General features: G+C 39.3%; 1 protein-coding gene across 1 annotated transcript; it reads right to left on the bottom strand.

Annotated features, from left to right (window-relative positions):
• Positions 1 to 390: 390 nt before the first annotated feature.
• SYT13 (synaptotagmin 13) lies at positions 391 to 27,087 on the bottom strand (the record flags this gene model as incomplete). The annotated part of the gene is made up of 6 exons (XM_081315003.1): positions 391 to 695; positions 3,843 to 3,972; positions 7,479 to 7,792; positions 9,671 to 9,805; positions 18,871 to 19,093; positions 26,905 to 27,087. The coding sequence occupies 6 exons, from the start codon at positions 27,085 to 27,087 to the stop codon at positions 391 to 393; spliced, it is 1,290 nt and encodes a 429-aa protein (XP_081171129.1).
• Between the last annotated feature and the right edge of the window lie 543 nt (positions 27,088 to 27,630).

Here is a 27,630-nt window from a genome sequence, read left to right as displayed (position 1 = left end):
GAATGACAATACTGGGCCCAACACAATTGGGGCTTGTGTTCTTAAAGTGTTGAATGAAATTACTTATTATATCTGATAATATTGATTAGATACTAAGTAGTGAAAAATAAAATTAATCTTTTGTGCATGGCCAGAAATAGAAGCTGAAGAAATGATCCCACAAGCCCATCATTATCACTGCTCAATGAACTATTTGCCATTTTGACTAGCCCATTTCAACAATATTTATTTAATAAAAAACAATTATGAACAGTATTAATAAACAAGACTTGTGCTTGATCACGTGAATGGATTCAATTCATGATATGTGCGTGTTTAGGATGTTGAAACAGATTTTTTTCTGAGACCAGGTTACTGGACATGAGAGGATCACCATTTCTACCTTGTTATCTACATGTGAAGTTGGTGCCACATAGCAATCTGCCTCCTGGGGTTCCTCAGCATCTCTTCCCAGTGGTTCCTCTCGGTTCCCGCAGCATGCAGACCAAGGCTACACTTGCCCAGTAAGCGGTTCTGCCCATCAGTATCCTGGCTTAGCATCTCCAGCTCTATACTTGAAGCACAGAGCAGATCATGGGGCACCTCAAACATGATCATCTCATTCCATACTGGGTTGATCTTGTGTTTTGCATGCTTTGTCTGCTTCTTTTTCAGTTTCAATGCCTGGTGCTTCAGTGTCACTTTGACAGATATATCTGCAGGGATAGGGATAAGATTTGGTCATATGAAATCAGTCTTGAGGTGTCAGTATTTTCTATCTTCCTCCTGACGACTAATAACTTGAGAAATTCTTGAAAATGTCAACTATCACCAAGGACCAAACTATTCATGAGACATGGGAAGAGGACTAAGAATCTACTGAGAAGAGACAGCTCTATTTAGCTTCTTCCCACATCGAATGTCCTCACAGGTGGTCACAGATAGCTCCCACAGAATTTCAGGTGCTTAGCTGCACATTGTGAAAATGGATAGCATAGTTTTCTGTTACAATTTGACAATATCATTTTATAGCCTGACGTGCTTTCTTTTTGAGGCATTTCTTACATGAAATGTCTTTTCATTGTTGTTTATTATTTATCATATTTATCACCCTCCCCCCCCCCCAAAAAAAAATTGGGCCAACCTAAATTCTCCAAAATTGAAGCCGAGGGAGGGAGAAAAAAAACTTTGATTTTTGTTTTTTAACCATTTAGCAATCCATAAAAGGGCCAGTCCCCTAATCCCACATCTACTAAGTTTACTCTAGAGCAGAGGGTGTGAAAATTTGGGTTTAGAAGTTTCAAAATTATAGTGTATATGCATAATTCATTGTCGTTATTTCAAACTTTTGTAAGGGGTGCGAGAATATATCAGAAGCGTTCTAGGGGTGCGGGATATAGAAAAGGTTGGGAATCACTGCTCTAGGGTTTCTGATATAGAACTTAACGAAATGTTTGCTGAAAATTTATCATATCGTATCATAGAATCATATCTACTGATACTCTCAAAATCCAGAATGTTGGTAAGGCAGGATTTATCTTTGTTGAAGGCTAGTTGATTTTCCTTCCTCAAAGCTTGCTATTTTTTAATTATTGATTCTACCCATTTTACTTTTGATACCTTTAAGAATTCTTGAATGGACCCCATCAGAGACTTTACATATAAATTCTATGTAAGCTTTGAATTATTTACATAACACCATGAAAAAATACATTAAATAGATACATGCAATCCACACATATTCAAATATCCACACATAATCTTTTATCATACACCACAGTTTATATTTCTAAAAACCCTGCCCATTCAGCATCTGTTCCATTCATTTTGTGGCTCATATTAATCATGTCACCCAAATCTGTACATACCAACAGTGATTAAGTGCATCAATCTGTTGGATACTTTTAAAGGCATTAATCATTCTTAACATTTAGCTGAAGGAGGAATGGGCAGCCTTTTTTACCATGAGGCCTGCATGTGGCAATTGATAAAGGGTGTAGGATTATTATTTCATGGTGGATTAAGAGTGGATTGATCCTGAGCCAGCAGTGGCCAAGTTTCCTATAAACACATCTGACATAATACATAAACATAATCACTTGTGCTATTTACACATATATACTATGCGTCTTCAGTCATGTAAGCTTCAAAATTCATAGGCAAATGGGAGTCACTTCTCCATTCCTTCTCCATGGTAGTCTCATATTTTTTTGAATGTGAGTACAGCTCTCTACCTGATCTAGGAAATTAGTAAATCAGTCAGCTGTTCAACTGAAGGTAGTCCAACTCTTTCAGAAAATAATTGAAAATGTGGCCCTCAGATAGAGTAGTAATGGTAAGCCTAGCTTATATGTTTATCCATTCCCCATTTTCAAGCGCTCATGCTTAACAGTGTTAACACCTGAAAAAGTTCTTTCTTTCTTTCTTTCTTTCTTTCTTTCTTTCTTTCTTTCTTTCTTTCTTTCTTTCTTTCTTTCTTTCTTTCTTTCTTTTTCTTTCTTTCTTTCTTTCTTTCTTTCTTTCTTTCTCTCTCTCTCTCTCTCTCTCTCTCTCTCTCTCTCTCTCTCTCTCTCTCTCTCTCTCTCTCTCTTTCTTTCTTTCTTTCTTTCTTTCTTTCCTGTACATGCATATGCACCCAGGCCCACAAATGAATTCCCTAGATTGTGAATCTTTCCCCCTGTGCTCATTACACATACCCACTTGCCAAGCTGACAGGTGCTGTGAACAGCTAAGAATTGTGCCTTTTCATTTTGTTCAGAACACATAGTTTAAAAAAGGGAGACTAAATGGCACTGTGTCTGTCCTCACAGTTTAAATTGTATATTCCCTGCTTACCAACAATTGTTCAACAATATGAATAAGTATTGTTTGTTTGTCTGTTTATTATTTGTATATCACATCTGTCTCTAAAGCTGGGGAGCAGAATCTGTAGCCCTCTCAAGCCTTGGATGAAGTTCCTGCAGTCCCTTCAAAAATAGCTACTGAATTATAGCTTTTAAAATGCTAAAAGGAAAAATTATTCAATATTGGTGAACAAATCATACTGAGTATATCTTAAAAACTTTAATTTAAATATGTATAGGTTTATTCCTAAATCAACCAGGTGAGATAGCTGTCAAATTCAGTTGAGAGACAGATGGGCCCAGAGTTACACTGTCAGTACTGTGGTCAAATGGGAGCTTCAGTATGGGTCTCCTTGGTTCTGTTCCAACATCTAAGCATTGTAATTTATGGTACCCATTTCTCAATTGTGATGGAAAGAAATCAACAGCTGTTTGACTGAGGGCATGCCTAGATGGGTGACATGATGGTATAATCCCTCCCCTCTTTCAGTCACTTCCCCATCTCATTTACTCATCCTTCATCTGTCATGGATCTTCCATGACCAAGGCTGGCTTCAAAAGCACCCAAGACCTGAAAAACTGGTTTCACAGAGGGAGGAGTACATTTCCATTTAAAATACAACTGGCTGTGTTGCCAGTGTTGAATGAGTTTGTCCACAGGCCAAGTCATATCACCTCTACTCTAGACTGAGCCACAAATTCTAGGTCAATTTAGTGCAATGTCCAGGCAATGATTCAGGATAGCATTTGCACAATCTCATGAAACTTGACCAGTTAGGACAATATTATTGCTTCAAAATGACAGATGGAGACTGAGGCTCAAATACTTTCTTAAAGTCCAGCTATTGAATCTTAGCAGAAGCTCAGAGCCTCCTTACATGACTTAATGAAAATATATGCATTTTATTAAATTTATACAGCTGCCCATTTCACATATGCCTAAATACTATACTTAGCATAAAATAATTAAAATATTTTATTTGGTGGCAGTTCGTCAGCAGACTTTTATTTCTCCCATACCTTTTCCAATGAGTTCTTTCAGCTGTTTGGAATGGAGATTCTTGGCTTTTATAAGCACCACAAGCAGGCGATTTGCTGCAGGCAAATAGCTGATAGAAAGCAGAACTTCCCCATAGCCTGAGTCTGGTTCCTGCAGTTCATGGAGACAAACAGAAAAGGAATGCACACTTTATTTCTTACCTTTGTCTACACAAAGAAGATGACTGACAACCACAGAATAAGGTAGGTACTGTATGTGGAAAAGACAAAGATCCGTACAGCAGAATATAAAGGGTGAACACACTCACACCTTTGTTTTGCATTATGATGTAAAGTTCAATACACGTTTCATCTTTCTTCCAATATGGGCTTCTGCATTTTTGTTTACATTAGGCTGTGGGGAGATTTAAACAGGGTATCTGCAGAACTAAAGTAAATGCAAAGATAACAGTGGTTGTAAAGCATGCTACAAAGCTACAAACTCTGGGTTATCTTTCACTAGCCTCTTCAAGGTGTTTTAAAGATATGAAAGCCACAGATGTGCAACTACCTATTAACTCTGGATGCATGTTTCCTAGCAACCAGGTGGAAAGGGAGCTTTCCTTCTGAAGTTCATAGGAGATAAGAAGAGAGACATTTCTTACTAGTGGTATTTCTCTGGTCTGCTCTTTTATTAGATAAAGTCGTGAAGTGTCATTCTATGTGAAGTGTCATTCTGCAGTGGGGCTACAATTTTATTCAATCTACTGATTAAAGTTTTGATATTAAAGTTTTTGAAAATATGAGAGTAGTACAGAGAGAAATATTGTCCTTTGCTTATTATGTTCTCTTTCTTTCTTTCTTTCTTTCTTTCTTTCTTTCTTTCTTTCTTTCTTTCTTTCTTTCTTTCTTTCTTTCTTTCTTCTTTCTTTCTTTCTTTCTTTCTTTCTTTCTTTCTTTCTTTCTTTCTTTCTTTCTTTCTTATAGTGCTTCATCAGAAAAAAAAATGTTTTGGACAATTTTATTACGTGGGTTAAACTATTTCTTGTTATCCATTTCTAAAAGCCCTAAAATATTCTTACAGTATTGAAGCAAATGCTTTCATAATACACCCACTTCTAAACCATTGCCTCTAATTGGGCTCTGTCCTTAAAATGAATGATAAATTCATGCTGAAATCACACTACAAGGCTTTGATTCTAAGCTAGTTGGTGGAATGCAGGAGATACAGTTTTATATTTTTGTGATACCAGCAGGTACTGTGATGTGATACTTCTTTTTGGAAATCAATGAATTACCCGAGCCCATTTTAAAATCTACAGGACAGAATTACAATGAAGAAGAATCTGGCATTTTTCAGTGAAACTGTTGAAAAGACATGGAAAACTTTCAGCAGGCTATTCAATTCATCCAAAATCCATTCTGAATTATCAGTTTGAATCAATTTGGCTAGTCAAATTGATTGAATATTAATCATATATTTGATTGGATGAAAGGTATGTTTCTGTATATAGAAAGGTCAAATCAGTTCAAAGTCACCCAATTTGATTGGATGCATCAATTTGATTCAGCAATTAGAAGGGGATTCAACTGAATCACTTTCCAATCAAAGCTTGAAACTGGCATTATCATACAACCCTAGCTTTCAATAAACCTAATAAGCTCATCGTGGAAATACAGTACCAAAAATACTGTATTGCCTCTTTTCCTCCTGCTCTTTTTTTTAAAGTTTCTTTTCTGCCTAGCATCTAATTAATGATTCAGGACTTCTTTCTCGGTTCACAGTGTAATAGCTGCCATTCTGAGGTCCCCTGTGAGGTACTCTTTCTTTCCATATGGTTAAACTGCAAAATGAGGACACAATTCCAAGCCTGTTAATCTGCTCTTTTCAGGTTTGGGACAGCATTTCTACTTTGTTACAACCTCAGAGGCTGTCTGAAAAAGGCCAATTAATGAGAAATACGACTGTCAGTTGCTAAATATAACTGGATAGTATATCTTGCACTTATTATGTACGAACAGTTTCTTGGCATTCTTGGTATTGTATGTTCCTGGAGACCATCTGTAAGTTGACTGACTGAGGCCATCTGCTTGAGAGGTGTAATTAGCCACCTGCTAGGGTTCTCCTGGGTTCAGAATTATTATTTATTATTTGTAGAATAGTGACACTAGTAGCAACACCTCAACTTTAGCACCTCTAAACATCTTCTGAAAAGTCATAGTGCTTGCCCTCTGGAATAAAACCCAAAATAAAACACCACCCTGTTGGTGTTCTGAACAGCTGTAAAGATCCATTTGGTCTCGTTGGGCTAAGGTGATTGATTTTCCTTTTCTTGGGCATCAGCTAGTAGTTGCATGTTTTGGAATTTGGTGGGTTCATCATATTTGCGTGGAGTAACTGGTTCAGAAAAGGGATGCGGTGGCTCAGTGGGTTAGGACGCTGAGCTTGTCGATCAGAAGGTCGGCAGTTTGGTGGGTCGAATCCCGAGTGCCGCGTAACAGAGTGAGCGCCTGTTACTCGTCCCAGCTTCTGCCAACCTAGCAGTTCGAAAGCACGTAAAAATGTGAGTAGAAAAATAGGGACCACTACGGTGGGAAGGTAACAGCGTTCCGTGCGCCTTTGGCGTCTAGTCATGCCGGCCACATGACCACGGAGACGTCCTCGGACAAGCGCTGGCTCTTCGGCTTTGAAACGGAGATGAGCACCGGCCCCTAGAGTCGGAAACGACTAGCACGCGTGTGCGGGGGAACCTTTACCTTTTTAACTGGTTCAGGGGACAATGTATCTCTCTCTCTCTCTCTCTCTCACACACACACACACACACACACACAACTGTTAATGCATTCCAAGACTGTATTACAATTACCATAATTGTTTTTGTCCAGTGATGGTCCTCTAGGATTGCCAGAAGCTTCTCCCACAAAATTCAAACCAAGATAGATTTTTCCCAGTATTTCTACATTTGATTTTTCTTGCTTAGCTGCTGAACATTACATACCTCATCACTGAACATTATTCTTTTGAATTTGGCTTAAACCTTGCAAGGTAACTTTAAATCTTGATGCTGTTCTTTAATGAGGTGGTTCTTAACTAATGTGCCATGTGTCATAGGCTTGTTTCTAGTGTACCATGTTATTTTTTTTCTTATGTTATTTTTTTGTTATTGTTTGCATTAGGTATATACTATATAATATGTATATTCAATACAATGCAGATATCTAAAAAAATCATAACATCCCCTCAAAGCATGAGTTATATATTTAAAAATAAGTATATAAGATTAACAATTTTTGGTGTGCTACAGAATTGCTACTATATTCAATATTGTGCACCCGATTAAAAAAAGGTTGAGAACCACTGCTTTAAATTATTAGCCAATTCTGTAGCTTAGTATCACAGTATCAGCCTTTCTATCCCTTCCATTTCATCTGTGTATCATTCATTAAAACATTGACTAGCACTGGGCCAAGAATGGAATCCAAGGGGGATCATATTCAAAATTTCTGTATATGCTAATGGAGAAACATTCAAAGAATCTAATAACAATGTTGTCATTGTGACCATGGGATAAAGTGAATTACATCTCAGAAGTTTAGGAACACTGACATGCAGCATTCTACATCCCAACAGGAGAATATAACATGCAGTAATATACTATAAGTGAATTGATAGAATACCTTGTCAAGGACTTTCACTTTCTCAGACTGTATTGGTCCATATTGCTCCCCTACAGAAGCCAGATTTGGTTTAATTTCACCAATAATGCTGTGTCTAGAGAACTTGTCACAGTTCCTCAAGGTGAGAGTCAATGTCCCCTCTGGTAGCTCCTTCTCCTTGACCAGAAACAATAGAGCTTCCTCCCAGACAATGTGGGCTTGCTTCTTCTTCATCACAGTCTGGGCTTCTATAGTTCCAGAGTTGCTCACCAAAGTGCCTAAGATGTAGCAATCACTTCCACTGTTTTGGTCTCCTGCTGTCGTTCCATATAAAACTAGTAGAGGCAGAGTGAAGGGGAAAATTCAGATAACATTTAGCATTTAAATCCTGTGCTAAAGTATTTTCAAGAGACCACTTCAATTTGATTTGGCTTGATTTAGAGCAAAGTCAAGGCTTTGATGTAATGCAAAAAAGCACATTTCTGTCTCTGCAAGCTTAATTGGACATGGGTCAAACTACAGGCTTCTGTCACCTGTCATCCTGATTATACATAGATTGCGTAGGACAGAGTTGTATTCTGACATAAATTAAGGGCAGCAGAAAACATAGCTGTTTTCCTTTCATTGTAATTAATGCCATTCACATCTTGGTTTTATGGTGATTTAGAAATATCTAAAGAAAAAGAAAATAAGAGAGGAGCAATGTAATCTGGTGAACTCTGTTATGTTTCATTTTTGAATTAATATCATAGATGATTTATGCCCACATATGTAGTCGTCTTGAACCTGTTAATTGTCACAGTGGGGAGGAGTGTTGGGATTGAGGGGGGGACATCCAGAGGTCTCTAAATGATAATTCAATAGTCCTAGCCAGCATGGCCAAGAGTGAGAGATATAATAGTTTAGCAATGCCTAGAGGCCCACAGAAATACTGGTTTTGTTTTGTTTTTTTAATCAAGAGTGACCAACATTCTTCTGCATTATCCTCCATTATCTCCTAATTCAGATATCATACAAAACCAGTAAAGCTTTTCAAAAGTCAGCTGTATGAGAAGAGAAGGGCAAAGAACTAATAGATGGAGCCATGGCTTATTACTAGGGTAAATTAAACTATAATTTATCGGATAAGGATAGTTATGCCTTTATTGGACCTTTATGTGACCTAATCAATTACTTATTCTCTTCTGTTATGTTTGCCATATGCAAAAAATAATTTAATTTTGTGTTTAGAATAAAGTAAAATGATGAGAAATGTGAGACATTAAAGTTATGTATTTGATTGCCCCCCCACCCCACTAGCTATGAGGATGCAAATCACTGCTTGGAAAGTAACTTATATGAATATTTTTTATAGCTTTTAATGTTTTTTCTTTGCTTTCTTATCTTTATACCTTTAAATCCAGCCCTGAATCCTGGTGACTGTGTGGATAAGTCCCTGCAGTTTTCTAGGCAACATTTTTCGGAAGTGGTTTTGCCTCATCCTTCTTACTGGGGATGAGAAAAAAGACTGGCCCAAGGTCACCCAGCTGACTTTGTACCTGAGGCCAGACTTGAAATCACAATTGCCCAGTTTCTACTGATTGATGCCTTTAACCACTACACCAGACTGACTCTCTCTATAAATGTCTTTTCTTAAAGTCTTAAAGGCAAGACACCAGATTATAAACTGACAGCAAACAGCACTCTTTACTAGCACTGATGATGTTACCTAGTTAGGGTAATGAAACGTCTGCAACAAAACAAGCAAGCTCAGAGAGCACCAAGGACCCCTCCTAAAGTCTCATTTGTTTGGAATAATCCTATGATTACTCTGATGTTGCCAGGGCTTTTTTTGTCATAGAACGCTCAGAACGGAGTTCCGGCACCTTTTTTGGATGGAACCTTGTAGGGTAGGCAAGGTGGGTTGTATGACATGTGTGAGTTCCGGCACCTTTTTTTTTTTACAAAAAAAGCACTGGATGTTGCTAAGAAGAGCCATGAAGACCTGGCTTTTCACTCAGGATGTTGACAAGGGAGAATGGTACTTCTTGTTTCATCAAATTAGCCATCATGTATTTTTATTTTTATTTTTATTTTACATTTTATTGAATGCATTGTAATTTCTTTGACTGTTAGCTGCCTAGAGACATTAAGAATCAGGTGACATACACATTTAATAAATTATAACTATCAGATATTTTCAATCACCAACTTGCAAAACTGGAGGTCTTTACCTTCTAGGAAAGCAACGGACAGAGCCTCTTTCTGTCGGTTGTAGCCCAGACAATAATGAAGTTCTGGGACTTGATTGAAGGCTGCAGCATTTTCAGGACTCAGGCGTTCAGTGACACAAACATCCTTCACCCCACCTGAAACTCAAAAGAATGTTAATTAGAAATTGTGCCCTATTCCAGATAAGATGACCATTACCACTTGAAGCCATGATATAAAATGAATGGAAATTGTACTTCAGTGATGGCAAAACCAAGTGCCCAAAATACAACCCCAAATCCACTTACTGTATGTATCACTGGGTGCCGGGTGGGCAACTTGGTGGGTGTGGCCAGGATGGGCATGGACACCTCTATGTTGCTCCTGGGGAGGGATGCCTATGGGGGCCGGGCATGGTTGGGGGAGATCCTGAGGGTCTCTGGCAGGTGGGGCAGTGGGCAGGAGGCTCATCCTCCAGGGTGAGGGGAGGGGAGGGAGGGGGCAGGGAGGGGGTTGCCATTGCTGCAGGGCAAGGCAAGGCGAGGCAGAGGCCGGGGTGGGGGCTGGTTGCAGACAAAGGGGGGCTCTGGTGAGGAGGAGGAGGAGGTGGAGGAAGAGGGTTTAAGCAAGCTTAGCAACCGGAGTGGGGATCCCCCCCAAAACAAACTTGCTTCATGGGTAACCTCAAAGCACAACAGAAGAGACCAAAACCTGCTGCAACTACCCAGCAGATGGGAGGGGAATAACAACCAAACAGCCACCCCCCACCAATCCTCAACAGAAATGGTCACAGCAAGGAAAGCCTCAGAAAAGGGGGAAAGTGTGGGCAGGTGGGTGTCTTGCTCAGCTGATGGCTGAAGGGGGAAAAAAAGAGGGCAGCTACACTCCCTCCCAAACACTGCCCTCTCATGAAAGCAGGATGAAAACTCCAAAAAGCAACAAGGGAAAAAAATTAAAACAGAAGAATGTCTCAGAACACCTGTATTAGCAGATGCAACTGATACAAAATCTGGATGAAGAATGTTCAATAAAGCATTCTTGGTTGTCTATTTTATCTTTCCTAATAAGCTGTAACCAACATCCTCTCTTCACTTTGCAAAACCTGTGGGTCCCACGCCATCCCACATACCTGCAAGAAAGCAGCTGCAATCGGAGTACTCTAATTGTAACTTTGAAATGTGGCACCACTGATTTAACTGCTGTCACACTGCAAGTACAGTTGGAGTTTACAGTACTGATTTATCCAGCATGTGTTATTTATTTTATCTTTCTTCTCCTTATACAGCCCTCCTCTCTAAGCTGGAGGGCTAACTTTGGCTGCCCCTTCGGCCCCCTGAGACAAGCCGGGCCTCCCCTTCCCCCAGCTGCCCAAGCCAAAGTGCCCCTTAGCTAAGGGGAGATGGGAAGGTGGAGGGGAGCAGCCATTCTCACAAAGGCACCACAAATCCGCGTGAAGAGAACTCAGCCCTTTGGTGAGTTTTGTCCCACTGCAGCACTAAAACCTGGGGAGCGCCCAAACTCACTTGCAAGTCTGGGGCACTGGAGTTTCCTTGTGTACCTGTGCCAAGCCATGCTGCCAGGCTTCCCAGTGGCCAGCAGAAGGGAGACTGTGGCAAGAGCGATCTTTTTCCCCATTCCCTCCCCGGCCCTTGAGCTCGTCTCAACACCTCTTTCTCTGCGCCGCTTCTGGTTTCTCCCCTCTCTCCGCCCAGCTCTTGCAGCTGCTCCCTGACTCCCAGTGTAGAGAAAGAAAGAGAGCGAGAGCACTGGTGCACATGGAGAGGGGGAGAGAAGCAGCCTGGCCCCGCGTCCCTCTGGGGTGATGGCTCACGTGCCCACAGAGACAGCTCTGCATGCAGCCTGTGGCACGGGTGCCATAGGTTCGCCACCATGGCTGTACTTCATGGAAATAGAATCAAGACAAAGAATCAGGGTCAGAGCAAAATTTGATTTGATCAAAGTTAAACAAATTAGAGTTAATATGAAAAAATGTCCCTAGGTATAGTAATTTTCCTCTTTTATGACATCAAAACGCACTTTTGACAATTTTTGGAGCCATATCAAAAGATTTTGTTGAAGAAAAGTGCAAAAGCCCTACAGCAGGGGTGTCAAACTGCTGGCTTGCGGGCCGGATGCGTCACGAAGAAACTGCGCCCACCGCATTGCCGGCAATGGGGAAAAAGCTCCGAAACATTGTGCAACATCACATGATGTCGCGAGTTTGACATATCTGCCCTACAGTCTTACTTCTCCCTCTTCAATAAAATTACCTAACCTATCTGTAACTCAAAGTTTTATGATATTTTGAAAATTTGGACATTTCTGGTAGCATAAATGTTGATGAACGTCTTAACAATTGCTGTGTAAATGGCCCCTTTCAAGGAAGTAATTGCTTTTGTAAATAAGTGATACAGTTGATTTTCTTCTGATTTCATTGCTTATATTGTGCAACCTCAAATTTGGATTTCCATATATACACAGTCACACACGAATCACAGGAATTTTATCATGTATGTATGTATGTTCCTCTCAGGAAAAGGACTCAGGCAGTCACAAAAAGGGTCAGAACCTGGCCAGTGGGTGCTCTCAGTCAGTTGCAGGACTGCTTTGAAACCACTGACTGGAGTGTATTTGAAGAACAAGATCTAAATTCATATACAGATGCCGTACTCTCTTATATTAGAACATGCACTGACAGTGTAACAACGGATAAGTGCATTAGAGTTTATGGGAACTGTAAACCCTGGATGACTGCAGAGATACGAACACTCCTGAGAGCCCGGAATTCTGCCTTTAAGGCAGGGGACAGGGATGCATACAGAGAGGCCAGGGCAAATCTCAGAAGAGGCATTAGGATGGCAAAACAACAATACAAACAAAAGGTGGAGAACCATTTAGCAAACAACGATCCGAGGCAAGTATGGCAGGGACTGCAGCACTTAACCAACTATAAGGGCAGCACGAGGAGCATGGCAAACACCGATGCCTCGTTGGCTGAGGAGCTGAATATCTTCTTCGCCCACTATGAGGTTAAAAGACCAGACCCTGTAGCCTCTGCTGGCCGGCCTTCTGACTCTCAGCCACTCACCCTGTGTGAACACCAAGTGAGAGCTGTATTGAAGGCTGTGAATCCCAGCAAAGCCGCAGGCCTAGATGGGGTGCTGGGGATAGTGGTCAGGAATTGTGCTGATCAATTAGCAGGGGTCCTGACAAGGATTTTTAACATCTCCTTGCAAACGGCTTGTGTACCATCATGCTTGAAGGCAGCTACCATTGTCCCAGTCCCCAAGAAAACTGCAGTTGAGTGCCTGAATGACTACAGACCTATTGCATTAACGTCTGTAGTCATGAAATGCTTTGAAAGATTGGTTCTCCAACATCTTAGGACATGCCTCCCACTGGACTTTGATAAACATCAATTTGCCTACAGGGGAAATAGGTCGACAGACGATGCCATAGCTACTGCTTTACACTCTGTAGCAAGTCATCTCAAGAAACCTGGAAGTTACGTCAGGATGCTTTTTGTTGACTACAGCTCGGCTTTCAACACCATTTTGCCGAGCATTCTCATCAAGAAGCTGACTGACTTGAAATTCTCCCCCGCTATCTGCGATTGGATTCAAGACTTTCTTAGGGATCGGGTACAAACAGTGAGGGTCAGGTCTGCTTTGTCCACCCCCCTGAAGCTTTGCACCGGCACGCCACAGGGCTGTGTGCTTAGCCCCTACCTGTACTCTTTATACACTTATGATTGTGTATCATCTGACCCATCCACTGCGATAATCAAGTTCGCAGATGATACAACTGTGGTGGGTCTTATTACAGGTGGGGATGAGACAGCATATAGGCCGGAGGTACAAAAACTATCCATATGGTGTAGTAACAACTTGCACCTAAACATCGGCAAGACGAAAGAGATGGTGTTAGACTTCCGGAGAAAAAAGGAGGAACCTGCCCCACTTTACATCGGGGAGGACTGGGTAGAGAGAGTTTCCTACTTTAAATTTCTGGGAGTCTACCTCTGTGAAGATCTGACCTGGAAAGTTAACACAACCCAGGTGGCTAGAAAGGCCCAACAGAGGCTTCACTTTCTTAGGATCTTGCAGAAGAACAGGGTACAACAACAGCTAATGACCCTCTTTTACCGGTCTACCATAGAGAGCGTCCTCTCGTATGGTATTGTGGTTTGGTATGCTGGTCTGACAGCCGCGGACAGGAAAGTATTACATAGGGTAGTGGGCACAGCACAAGACATTGTGGGCTGTTCCCTGACACCACTGGATGACATCGCCAGGGCTCGTTGCCTTGGAAGAGTGAGGAAGATTCTCAGGGATGACTCACACCCTGGATGGTATCTCTTTACTCTACTACCATCCGGTAGGAGATACAGGAATATAGCCAGCCGTACCAACAGGCTGAAAAATAGCTTTTATCCGTGGGCTGTTAGGCTTTTAAATGGGACATAATCTTATGCAGAATTGACTTGGGAGACCGGTGTGTGGTGTAGTTGGTTCACATGGTGTGGTAGGATGGAGGGTTTGTTGTCACTGTGTGTTGGGGGGAGAGAGCACGGGGGGAGGCTCAGTTAATCTCAATGTACACATGTTGTACTTTGACAATAAAGGTTTATATATGAAATCAAAGATGATGGTATACTAGGGAGCCAAGAATATAGGTATTGGTTGAAGTAGTGCTGTGGGTTTCTTGGACATATCCTTGGCCTGATGGCAAATAGGATAGGTCGAGAGTAGACCTTGGTCTTTCTACAAGGCCACCAGAAATCCCAGGTGACCAGCTTAAGTCCCCTACCCATGGGCATTTTGTGAGCTAGGCATAATATTTACTTTTGAAATTCAATCATGTGCACATAAAACTGGTTTCATTGTTATAGCTGTATATTTTGGACATTAAACAGGGAGATTATGGATTGGCCTATGCTTGCCCAGAATTTCTTGGGTTGGCCCTGCATATATTGGACATTTCTCTATAAGTTTTGAAAGCATGCCATCAAAGAGTAGGTGGAGAGAGCCATGGAGATGAACTTGAGGAAACTAAGCAGAAGCAGTTGTTATATATAGGAAAGCATTCTTTAAAGCCAAAGAACAGCAAAAATAGGAAAAGAAACTCAGACTGACTTCTCCCTAATTCAGAATACGATAAGAGGGAGGGAAGAACTCATGCAGCCTTTCACCAGCCTTTGTTACTATAATCTATAACCAGGGCTTTTTTTGCCATAGAACGCTCAGAATGGAGTTTCGGCACCTTTTTGGGATGGAACCTTGTAGGGTAGGCAAGGCGGGCTGTATGACATGTGTGAGTTCCGGCACCTTTTTCTTTTACAAAAAAAGCATCGTCTATAACTATAATCTGTATTTATAAAATGTAGTTCCCTAAAGACCTCCATTTCCAGCTCAGAAAGAACATACGGTTGAATCCTTGGAATTGTTCTCAGAATCAGGTATATAATAGTCATAAGGGCAATGTGGAAGAAGGCCATCAGTTTCATCAAATACACCCTGGAATGGAAATTTATTTATTTATTTATTTATTTATTTATTTATTTATTTATTTATTGTATTTTTATACCGCCCTTCTCCCAAACGACTCAGGGCGGTGTACAGGGCAATAAATACAAAACAGGATACAAAAGTTAAAAGCAATTAAATAAATGCCCAAGGTTAAAACAATAATTAAAACGTATTTAAAACCCCAACCCTAACCCATCAGACCAGGTCAGACTGCTCGAATAGATACATTTTTAGATCGCGCCAGAAGGAGCGAAGGTCGGGGGCTGTCCGGAGCTCAACCGGCAAGCGGTTCCATAGGTCTGGCGTGCCCACAGAGAACGCCCTCCCCCTGGGGGCCACCAATCGACATTCTTTGATCGGAGGCACCCTGAGGAGGCCCTCTCTGTGGGAGCGCACTGGACGGAGGGAAGTTGATGCCGGCCGCAGGTGTTGCCGTAGGTAATCTGGACCCATGCCATGTAGGGCTTTGTAAGTCATTACTAACAGGAACTGATCAGCTTGTTGTTGGTTAAGAACAATGCTTGGGTGACCTGCAGTGTTTCCAGATCTTCCCGACACTGATCTTAAAAAGATGAGTTTGCCTTTGGATCAAATAATCAGCATATCATGAGCCTGGAAGCATGAAAAACCCAGAACTAATTGAAACTGGATAGCCAGAGTAACCACAGGGACTTGGCCTGTTCTTGATGTTGTTTGTACTTGCAGGATCAAAAAGCTCAGTAATTTTATTCACATATCCAATATAGTTAAGTGCTCCAAGGATGAAGAAGGATATTCTTGATGCTGTATTTGAATCACAGTAAAGATTTGGAACAAGCCAAGACCACCTGCTGCCATTGTCAACCTCCCACCGCCCGGTTCGCTCCCACAGAGTCAGCCACCTCAGAGTTCCGTCGGTTAAGCAATGCCGGCTGGCGACCCCCAGGGAGAGAGCCTTCTCTGTGGGTGCACCGACCCTCTGGAATGAGTTGCCTCTGGAGCTGCGGATGGCCCCTGACCTTCGGTCCTTCTGCCGTGACCTGAAGACATGGATGTTTCAACAATCGGGCCTGGACTGACTATGGTTTTAAATTTGGCTTTATGGGGTTAAATTACTATGTATTGAACATATCTACTGTTTAATTCTTTTTTAATTTTTGTATTTTCACGTTCTTTTTTAGTTTTTATTGTTGTGAGCCGCCCTGAGTCCTTAGGGAGAAGGGCGGCATATAAATATAATAATAATAAATCAAATAAAAAAAATGCAGTTGGATTCTGAATTGCAGAGAAAGAAGTTGGATGCCAACATTGCTTCCAATAGCTGTGGAACAGAAGTGCCTGAGTTTAATTACTTTTTCAGCTGGATGTGTTCATCTGCTATGCCATTGCAACAGCTGGTGCTAGTAATAAGGCTGTGAGCTATATCAGGGCATGGTGTCTTCCTTCTGGGACAGTCTGCTGGGCCATTTGACAATCTGCTGGACCACATCTTTTAGAAACTGAGCAGTGTCCCAGCAGTCCTAGAACCAGGAAAAGAGAGTCCCTTCACAGCATCCTTCATACTCAATCAATCTCAGTCAATCTCTTCCCATATGCAGAGACCAAATCTACCTCATGACAATGACAATATCTAGAAGGCACCATTTATGTCTGTTTCTGCCCATAATTTTAGGGTAATCTTTCTGTTCTTGGTGCAAAGATTCATTTCTTGATTCAGCTCAAGATAGTTTTACTTACATGTTTATCACAAGACAGCTTGTCATGTCTTCTTACAAAATAGCTACAATAAGAAGTTTGCCTATCTGCAACATGGTTGCCATGGTAGACCTAAGCAACCACAAACATAGAAGGAGAGTGGGTGACACTGTTCCTCATATCTTTCTTCATTTCGCTGAAGTTCTTTGTGTTTATCCTTGATATTAGAAGGGGAGATATATAGACATTCCAAGCAAAACACTGGGTGAAAGCCATTGGCTTTTGAATTTCCCAGGAAGATGTTTTGGCCATGTGATGATTTCAGAAGTTTTCTTAAAGAATGTATAATATGTCTATCTGTCTGGCTCTCTATGAAAAGGAATAGAGCCAGGACATCTCCCAAAATCACTGAACGGCTCATTGCTGGAGATAAAATCTGAGAAGCCAGAGAAAATGATCCATCTGAAACTCTAAAATTAAAACTGGACAAACCCTTTAAGATATTAGAATCCTCTTCCACTTCATTCCTAGGAGCATTTCCAATTTGCCATCTGACATGAATCTTTTAAGGTTTTTCTTTCTTGTCTTTCTTTATTCACAACCATTGCAGTGCGTGCATCCATGAACAAGGCATCACTATTCTTTAAAAGGATAAATTGTAATAGCAAGCTAAAATTAATTGTAATAGCAAGCTAAATGTAATAGCAAGCTAAATAACCTCCGCACATTTCGCCGGGACCTGAAAACCTGGCTCTTTGAGCTCTCCGGCCCAGGCTGAGAATTTTTAACTGGGTTTTTTAATTCTAGGGATTTTAATTTGTTTTTAACTTTTGTATTGGTTGTTTTAAATGCCCTGTAAACCGCCCTGAGTCCTTCGGGAAAGGGCGGTATATAAATTTAATAAAATAAAATAAAAATAAAATAAATTGTTTAAAGGTAATAAATGCATCAGTTTAATTTCTGTGTGAAACATTCAGAAAAACAGAAGTGGATTTTTATTTATTGTCATTAAAACCAGCTTAATAATATATATTAAGACATTCACAACGCCATATTGAGCTGTCGACCTCTGTTGTGCATTCAAGGGTTTTTCTACGTAAGCCTTTCCCATGGTGCTCTCCGATTGTGTTGAATTATAAGTTAAGTGCATCTGCTCTCTGGAAAAATCTGCATCTTAATATCTGTAAGGTGTCTATACTGTTATAGCTTTCAGGTGCTTGTTGAATCTCTTCACCCAACAAATGGCTCAGTTTTATTTTTCTTATCCTACAACATTTGGAATTATTTATTTTTAAAAATGATTATAACAATTTTTTTTCATGTACGGTTGTTATACTTTAATTTAAATCACTTTGAAATGCAGTTGCGTAAGAAATCATTTAAAAATAACATAAATAAATTAAATTATCTTCAGTCACTATGGCTATTGATCACACTATCTGAGGATGATATAGACTACAAAATGGGAAGCTGCCCTATTAATATCCAAATGAAATCTCCTAGCTTGCCTGAAATAATGTTTCTTTTATTCTTTTAGCGGTATAATAGGCAGAGCTCTCTATCCCCAAGGCATTGAAAATAACTGAGTGCAAATGATTTTTCCACTCAGAATGCATTTCTTTATATGCTTCTGGAAGCTTTATCATGCCTGATAGCAAATCCGCTAGAAAATTGAATATCCACTACCATCCTAAGAATAAAATGAGTTTTTTTTTATAAAATGATGTTATAAAAAGGAGAAAACCAATAAGGGCATTGAACAATAGGATGAAATTTGCCAGATGGGAACAATTACATAGATAATTTACTCAAAGCTGAGATAATGTAGATTAAGTTTGTTTAAAGCCTTGGTGCATTTCACCTTTGATATGGTACATTATTGTACAGTGTAAGTCTAACCCTTAACTGTATACTTTTACTATGCTGGTCATATGCTCTCGGACTCATCATTAAAAATAAAACTCATTATGTTTTCTCATTTAAAGAAGAAGCAATCATAAGCAATTTAACAAAGGCCCTACCATTTTGAGGGAGAAGAAATAGCTCTTCATTGACTTGTATGGTCATTCTTTTCTTATCCAGGGCTTCAGGTTTTCCCTTGCACGGTTCTTCTACTGTCTTCAAATTGTAATCTACATAGTTAACAATTTCTGAGGTGGTAACAACAGGCTTTGGGCCATAGATGTGAGGAAAGCCGAGGATTGTCCGGGGTTGTACTGGTTCTGCTGTCTTCTCAACATTAAACTGAAACAAAAAGACCCCAGACTTTATTTTAATTGCATTCATTTAGACTTTATTGTAGCAAAATATGCCCCTTTGACTGTGAACGTACATGAGAGGAATGACACATTACTATGCATCATATTTTGGAAATCAAGGAATTTTCTTCCTAAAGAAACACGCTAGAATCTATTTTTAATTAGTCATCCCAGTCCCTACTCCTAATTCTCTTGTAATTCTTTCCTTCTCCTTTTCTATATACCATGTCGATTAGAAATCATTTAAGCAGAAAATGCAATTGCTTCCATATTTTGTGGTACATACATGAAGGTCCCTAGAGTAAATAACAGGAAAGGGTTGCAATGATTTCCCTCCCAGCCCCAACAATCATGCTTTATATATAAACCTTGAATTCCTAATAGATATGTCAAGCTTTCCAGAAATAAATGCAGATTTATTCACATTGCATATATTTATGTTCTGAAAATATTTTTCCTGGGTGTGCACAGGAATGAATGGGAACAAGTGGGAATGAATGAATGGGTAAAATGGGAAGTCTTGATAAATTTAAAAGGTATTTTCTTCCCTCTCAAATGTTTCTAAATAAATTCCAAAATGCTGAGGGCTGCCCTTTTCTTGTGAAAAAGCTAAGCCTACTGACCACACTCCAGTAGCCAAAGCAGAGAGAATTAAAGCATATGCAGAAGTGTAATTAATGTTTTTCATTCTTTTTTAAAAAAATTCTTGCCTTGTTATTAATGCATGTAGGCCACATCCCAAAGGAAATATTCAGGGCAGCCAAGTCCTTCCCTTGCCAGTCGGCTTGTCTGTGGGGAAGCTCTCTGATTCGTAATGTACTGTATTGTAGCATCTTTTGCAGCCACGATCAGCTCCAGATCCTACAGTTCTAAACATAGCCAAGTATAGCCAAGAATAAAGATGACGGGAGATGTAGCCAAACAGCTATGAAAGGCTGGATAGTATTGTGTTCAAAGCAGTATTTTAGTTTATTCCTTGTACGCTATTTGCAAGACCACAAATTAAGAACCTGCCTAAATTAAGTTAAATAATTATTATTTAAGGAAATAATAACTGGCTATTTACTTCATTAGAAAAACCTAACTAAGAATTATAGGGACATAATCCTTCTGTTCTTTTTTCTTTTGTTTTGCTTTTCATTCTATGCTTCCATCCTATAAGGTCCTACATTGCACTTGAAGCACATATAATTTGCTTACACTGGCTCTTTTAATTGAACTTTATAGCATATACAGTATATATATATATATATATATATATATATATATATATATATATATATATATATATATATATATATATATATATATATATATATATATATATATATATATATATATATATATATATATATATATATATATATATATATATATATATATATATATATGTTTTCTGAGGTTTTCACGGGTATTTGTATGTGGATCTTTGGTTATTCGGGTTTTTCCCCGCGTAGAACTAAAGTTGTAGGCGCAACGTTTCGACGGAATCCCATCCGTCATCATCAGGCTGGTGGCTTTAGCTTCCTTCTTCAGGGAGAAGCATGTGGCTGTTTGTTCCTCTTTTTTAAACTGCCAGAGGGGGTGTGTTCTGTGGAGGTGTGCTCTGATCCAAACCCACAATGATAACGAGGCACAACCACAAAACAGAAACCTAACTACAGCTGCAACATCAGCCACTTTAAACCCCTCCAAACCACACAATAAGCAAACTGACACCCACTATAAAAACATGGCACCACCACAAACACGAAGCCGAACAAAAGCAGCACAACTCACCAGCTCAGGTCTGGAGCTGGCAGCTGAGACCAGCCCATCCACTCAGAACACACCCCCACCCAATCAGAACACACCCACCATTCAAAACACACTCCCACCCAATCAGAACACACTTGGTCCCCCACCCAATCAGAGCACACCTCCACAGAACACACCCCCTCTGGCAGTTTAAAAAAGAGGAACAAACAGCCACATGCTTCTCCCAGAAGAAGGAAGCTAAAGCCACCAGCCTGATGATGACGGATGGGATTCCGTCGAAACGTTGCGCCTACAACTTTAGTTCTACGCGGGGAAAAACCCGAATAACCAAAGATCCATATATATATATATATATATATATATATATATATATATATATATATATATGTGTGTGTGTGTGTGTGTGTGTTTGTGTGTGTGTGTGTGTGTGTGTGTGTGTGTGTGTGTGTAATTTTTTTTGGATTGCTAACAAAGAATTAAATACTTAACAAACATTTAACATATATATATGTATATATATGTAAATGGGGAGCTATAAATAAATGGTAATAGTCCTAGTATTATTGCCCATGTTTTAAAACAAAGCATAAGATTGACACATATTTTAAAAGTAACATGTCCTTCAACCCTTAGGATAAAAAAAACGAAAGGGAAGAGTACCTAATAATAAATATGAGAGGCCATAATACAATTAATCCCATGAACAAACAGAATGTCTGTCTGTCTGTCTATCTATTATCTCTCTAAAACTGAGTTGTTAACCTTAAAGGGGTTGTTGTTAAACTAGCTCTCTATATACAGTATAGGTATCATGGATGCCTATGTATGAAATTATTTAATTTCTCCTTTCTTTGGAGGACAGAGTTCTCCTTGGAGGGAGAAATCAGAAATTTTGGTTCCTTCTTCTTGTCTGTCTTCCAGCCTCTGCAAACCAGGATTTTTCCAGAATCTTCCAGAATTTCCAAAGAGGACCAGAAAGAATTTTTTAGGGCAGTGGGATAGAAAAGAAGCAGTGAAGACTGTAATGATCCAAAGAATTGTACTGTAATCACAGTCACTCCCCATTTGGTATTAAGCAATCACACCTCCCATTATAGGTAATAAAATGATACTCTTTAGGGGAAAAAATAGCTCATCTAGGTAGCATGAAATTGACTGGGCCAGAGCATCTTATCTCAGAATACAGTACACTGATTGCTGCTCAGAATTGTCCTGTCCATAAAATACCATTTGAACAAGGTTTTGCATATGAACAAAACTTCACTGCTGATATGTATTTCTACACTATCCTTACTCAATGCCCAAATGGGTATTTTAGGCCATCGCAAAGCCTATGCATATATTATGGAGTATTTTCTCTTACTTAAGTAACAGTGGATTTATAAATATGAGGCACTTTATTGAAGCCATCATGCCAAAGCCAGACACTCTAGTGGCATTCTGTCATCATGTAACAAGAGACCGTCCTTTTGGGAGCCATATACAGCTACAGCGGGAAAGGATCCATCTGTTCCTGTTTACTGTGTATACTTTTTCATACTCTGTCAGTCATGAAAAAGTGATCCCCACTACCTTTTGTGCTAAATAAAATTATCTGAAATAAAAGTTTGAATAAGAACAATCTGTAAAATACTGAGGCTTTAAATAACACTTTGGATATTTTTCCCCCCCTTTGGCATGAGTAAAATTGGCAATAAATCACTGCTAGGCTGAACAAACACCAGCTGCTGGCTTAGAGTAGAGGAAAGGATTCTGCTGTAAGGCAGACCCATCACAAATTAAAAATATGCAAATAAAAATATGCTTAGGTTTTAGATCTAGTTTGACTGCATTTATTAACTAGATGATAATTAACTGCTAGTTTATTAACTGCATCCCCAACTTGATTGCTTCCATTTGGGTTTAGGATTATACAAGTTTAAGACCAATACATTTGGAAAGCATCAGTTTGAGAAAGATTTTAGGCACTTCAAATGCAGATGGGCAATAATAATGCATGGCAATATTTGTGGTTCATACTACTGTAAGCCATGCTTACTGGAGATTGAGTAAACCACAATTGGCCAAACACACTTGACTGTGTTTTACAAAGTACAAAGATGGCTTCACATAACAAGCCAAACCCAATTCAAGCAAACCGAATTATGGCATGTTAATTCCCTCCAGAATGTCACGGCTATTAATTCAAACATGAACCTATGTGCTTGACATAATGATATTTTTTAAAGGGATGAAAACCTACTGCAATTATTATACGTGCAAAGCAACTGTTATAAATGGATACAAGAGACATGAAAATATACCTCCCACACAAACAAACTAAATTAAGTTTCAGGATTGAAAGGAAGAGGCATTCCATTTTTTTTAAAGACTGAAGCAATAATCAAGATTAGGCAGGCAGGCTCCTCCTTTAATCATGTAATTATGACACCAATTCGCACGAGGTATGATAACTTGCTCATTGACTGTGTTGGTGGATAGTGAATGTGTCTAGAGAAACAGACACTACATTAGATTAGCATTCAAGGGATAGATTTCCTATCATTCCATTACAACAGAAACCCAGCAGTAAGAAGATGGATTCTGAATCGACAGAGTAGTTGTGATTATAACACAAGTAACTTCTCTTGCCCCACATTTCAGTGATGTGATCAGTTCTTTTCCTGATTTATTGGGCATTAAGTATCTCAAAAGCTATTTTGTTTAAAGCTAAAATCACAAGGCTTTCATGGAACTTCTGTAGCACAGTGAAAACAGAAAAATGAAAGCCTAAAACAGCTTGCACGTTAACATGTTCTCTATATTACAGGTAAAATCTGGCATCAGGCTAAATTCCTGAAAGCTCATTACATGGAAGGAATAGCTTGTTCAGTGCTTCTTTTAATAGAACCACCACCACCCGCCCTCCAAAGCAATCTAATTTGTGCTATGTACCATTTTTCATTATTGTCTTCTTGCTTGTGCTCTTGTTTTAAAATAACACATGTCCCACAGAGTCACTTTGGCAGTTGAGGTGGCTTATAAATGGAGAAACTAAGCTGTGTATAAATAAATAACCTGCTCAACTTTTCCAAGCAGAGATCTTTCATCTTACAGAAGAGGAGATCAAGGTCTTTTTAAAAACATGCAAGAAGTATAGTACAAATTTATTTGGATCACCTAGTTGCTAGGCAACATGAGTCAGATCTACTAATTAGGGCTGACCCCAAACGATCCTCACATAGTACTTTTTACAGCATTAAACAAATTATTCTTTCATATAAACTACCCCCACCCTTTGCCTCACTGTCATTCCAACCTATGAATCCAGTACTATCTATTTTGAGTGGTAGCAACTATCCAGGTATCCAGACAGTTATGCTATTGGAGATCCCTTTTCAATTGGTGTTATTATTGAGACTAAACCTAAGTTTCCTCCCAGTACTTCATCATCAAACTACATGCTTTCCTTTTCAAAAGCTCTTTTCCACTTATTTCCCCAGCTCCATCTGTTCTCTCCCCCCCCCCCGCCGCCTTAAAGCAATTTCAGAGGCAAGAAGGGTGAACTAACACTTATAGTAACAGTAGACTATGGAATATAATGCAATAGCAATAACTCTTTCAATCTGTGGGGTCCTTGTCAGTCTCTAAACTTGGTGGTTTTCTTGCAGACATTTCATTAGCAAATTCGGTAACTTCATCACTGCACTGATAATGTTACCTAGTTTGCTAATGAAATGTCTGCAAGAAAACCACCAAGCTCATGCAGCACAAAGACCCTGGTTCAATCCTCAGTTACAAATATTATGTTTTATTAGTATCTTTCAATCTAGATGTTCTATTAGTACATTATATTTCATAGTCTATTGTTATTATGTGCATAGATGTCCATATTCAATTGCGAAGATCACTAAATGCCCCTAGTCACATCACTCTTCTGCAGGCAAACCTAGGCTGCAGAGATGCTTAGAGCTAAAATGTTATTGCAAATTATTGTAAATCAGATTTAGTCAAGTGAGAAATCACAAGTCCCTTTGGATAGCTCTTTTGAAGTGTGAAGGATGGGAACAAATTGCAACTGGATTAATGTTCTACAGTTGTATAACTGAAATATTATTGGTATGTACCATAATCTTATCCTATGGCATAAAGGTATGTGATGAAAAGAGCCCTTAGATACAGTATGTAGCAAAAAGAGATTGTAACTAAACCACAGATGAGAGATGCTACACACACACACACACACACACACACACACACACGTAGGTTGCTCCATGATTTGGATTCAGTTTGGAAGAAATGTTAAGGAACAGGAGTGTAAATGCAGCATCTGACTGCAACTCATTAAAGCAGCTGCATCATGCAAATCCTAACATATTTGTGGATGTGCATTTTTTTCAAGAGAAAAAACAGGAAACAATTGTTACATTTGTAAGCAATATTTTAAATTCGTGGACTTGAGTTAAATATAGTTATCAATTAGCAAATTACTTTTTCTCTTTGCTGCGACCTGATATAATTCTATTAATTAAAATTATTGATTCATGATAGCTAGGGTCAACATCTTCCATTGAACAAAAAAGGGGCAAAAGTGTAGCAGGAGGCCTTTCATAGTTTTATGGTGTGAAATGGGTATCTTAAGCCTCTAAAAGGATTAAAGTATTTTCTCAACTTCACAATGTGAAAAAAAAATGGTTCAGATTCAGGAGTCCATCAATTGAGAAGCTCTGGGACTCACAAAATAAAAGCTATTAGCCTTCACACACTTTTTGCACATGCAATAAAACATGCACACACAGCACAATCCCAGAATTAGTACTTTTGTATTTATTCATGTCTTTTAATATAATAAAGAATGGTTGAAGTTTTGAACTTCACTTCTTTTAATGTCTAATTTGAATTTTGGATTCTACTTTTCTCTTAAAAGAAAACCAATGAACAGCATGATTCACCATTTTCCAAATAAATAGCTAAACTCAGGAATGAATGGATGCATTCATATGTACATAATTCTAACCAAGAATATTTTAACTGTAGTTTATTGAACTAGCTATAATGGGTAGATTCGCACATCATGTTAAAGCAAAAGCAAATAATACTTATTATGCTTTACCAGAATATATGGGTCCAGAAAATGATTTGACCATATCCATGAATGGCTAGTAGGGAATTTGAGCCCTGATCCCATACAACTGAAATCTTTTGTCTAATTAGACTTTGTCATTCTCACCCATTATTGATATGCCAACATAGCAAGCCAGAATTATATCAAAATGATGACACTACATGGTGATGTAACGGTGCAAACTCCACTTTTATTTACATAAACTGCGGGATTGTATCATGACAGGATTTTGTCACTTTCCCTCTCCCCCCTCCCTTATGAATCCTAGCTACAATAATTTTTCATATGCTCTAATGTTCAAATCCTGAAATGATACAAGAAGACTGACATACTACATCTAATCTGTATTATGCACATTTAAATGTATATTGTGCTGTAACATTAGATTCTTCTCAGGTGTCTCATCAGTAATTATCTATTGCAAGCTATCTGTTATTGTCTGTCTTAAATTTTCACCAGCATGTATTACTATACCTGACACTTGCCCAGAATTTAGCATGCTAGTTACACACAAGATGCTTTCCTGTGTTGCAAAAACATATAGACATAGGTGTTTATAGATAAATCAATGAGAATTATACCATGCTCAGACATTATTACTATCTGGCATCCAGGTTTCAGTTGTCCATCAATTATATCCTGTCCAGCTATCAGACTGACTGTGGAGTCACTGTATCTTTGTTATGCCATCTTTCTCTTTCATAAAACAAAAAGCTGTCTGGCTGTTGTTTTTGTAATCCCATGTGCCACCTGAGCCCCCTTCCTCCCTCCTTTGTACAGAAGTCATGCTACACCCTGAAATTATGCAAACACACACAATTTCTATAAATCATACATTATCCCTTACGCTAGGTGACCTTGCTCAAAATCTACACTTGTTAAACAGCAGCATCTCTAAAAGAAGAGGAGAGAACAAAATCAATATACTGCTTTACCTGATGGAGTGCCTGAAGCACGCTGGGTCTGGCATTTTCCGTCTCCAGATCCTGTTCCTTGTCAGAGGATCCTTTCCCAGGTCGCTTATATTTGCAGAAGCAGGTAAGACCACATAAGGCAAGGAGGCTGGTAGCAGTCCCCAATGTAGCTCCCAGAGCAATCACTGGGACAGACAAAACCATTATCTCAGACTGGGAAGCCACAACTTTTATTCAGCCAGTGTGATCCTCGTTCCTTGCCTTGCAGAACTGAGCCCGTTCATAGCTTTTTTTCCAAGCGTGCAGTAGATCCTCGCAAGCAGTTGATAGAGAAAGTGATTCGAAAGAAACTAATGGATCACTCCTGCTCTGTGAGATGATCCCAGACACTCACCGTCCCTCTTGACAGTGTTGCTGACTTAAAGCTCCAAGGGAGCCAAGCAGAAGCAGAGGAAATAGTAATTCAAATGCCTGCAGCCCTTTTAAGACTGCAAGCAGACAGCTTTCATTGAACTCATTCTCTAGCTCCACTGGGAAAAGTCTGATGTGCGATAGAATCAGACGTCAGCAAGAAGGGGATGGGCCATGCTGGCCAACTCACAAAAAAATATTTCCAAATCTATGAATGACCCCTTAAAGGAGCAAGCAACAAGCCAGCTTTAAAAACTGCCAAGGCTACTGTTGCTATCTTAATGTAAAATTGCATCATTACGTAACACAAAAATAACAAAGTTGTTGGATTGACAC

This window comes from Vipera berus, assembly GCF_964194415.1.
Source record: "Vipera berus genome assembly, chromosome: 1".
Classification (NCBI taxonomy): Eukaryota; Metazoa; Chordata; class Lepidosauria; order Squamata; family Viperidae; genus Vipera; species Vipera berus.
The sequence above is the reverse complement of the archived record's forward strand: the minus strand, read 5'-3'. Positions and strand labels throughout refer to the sequence as shown.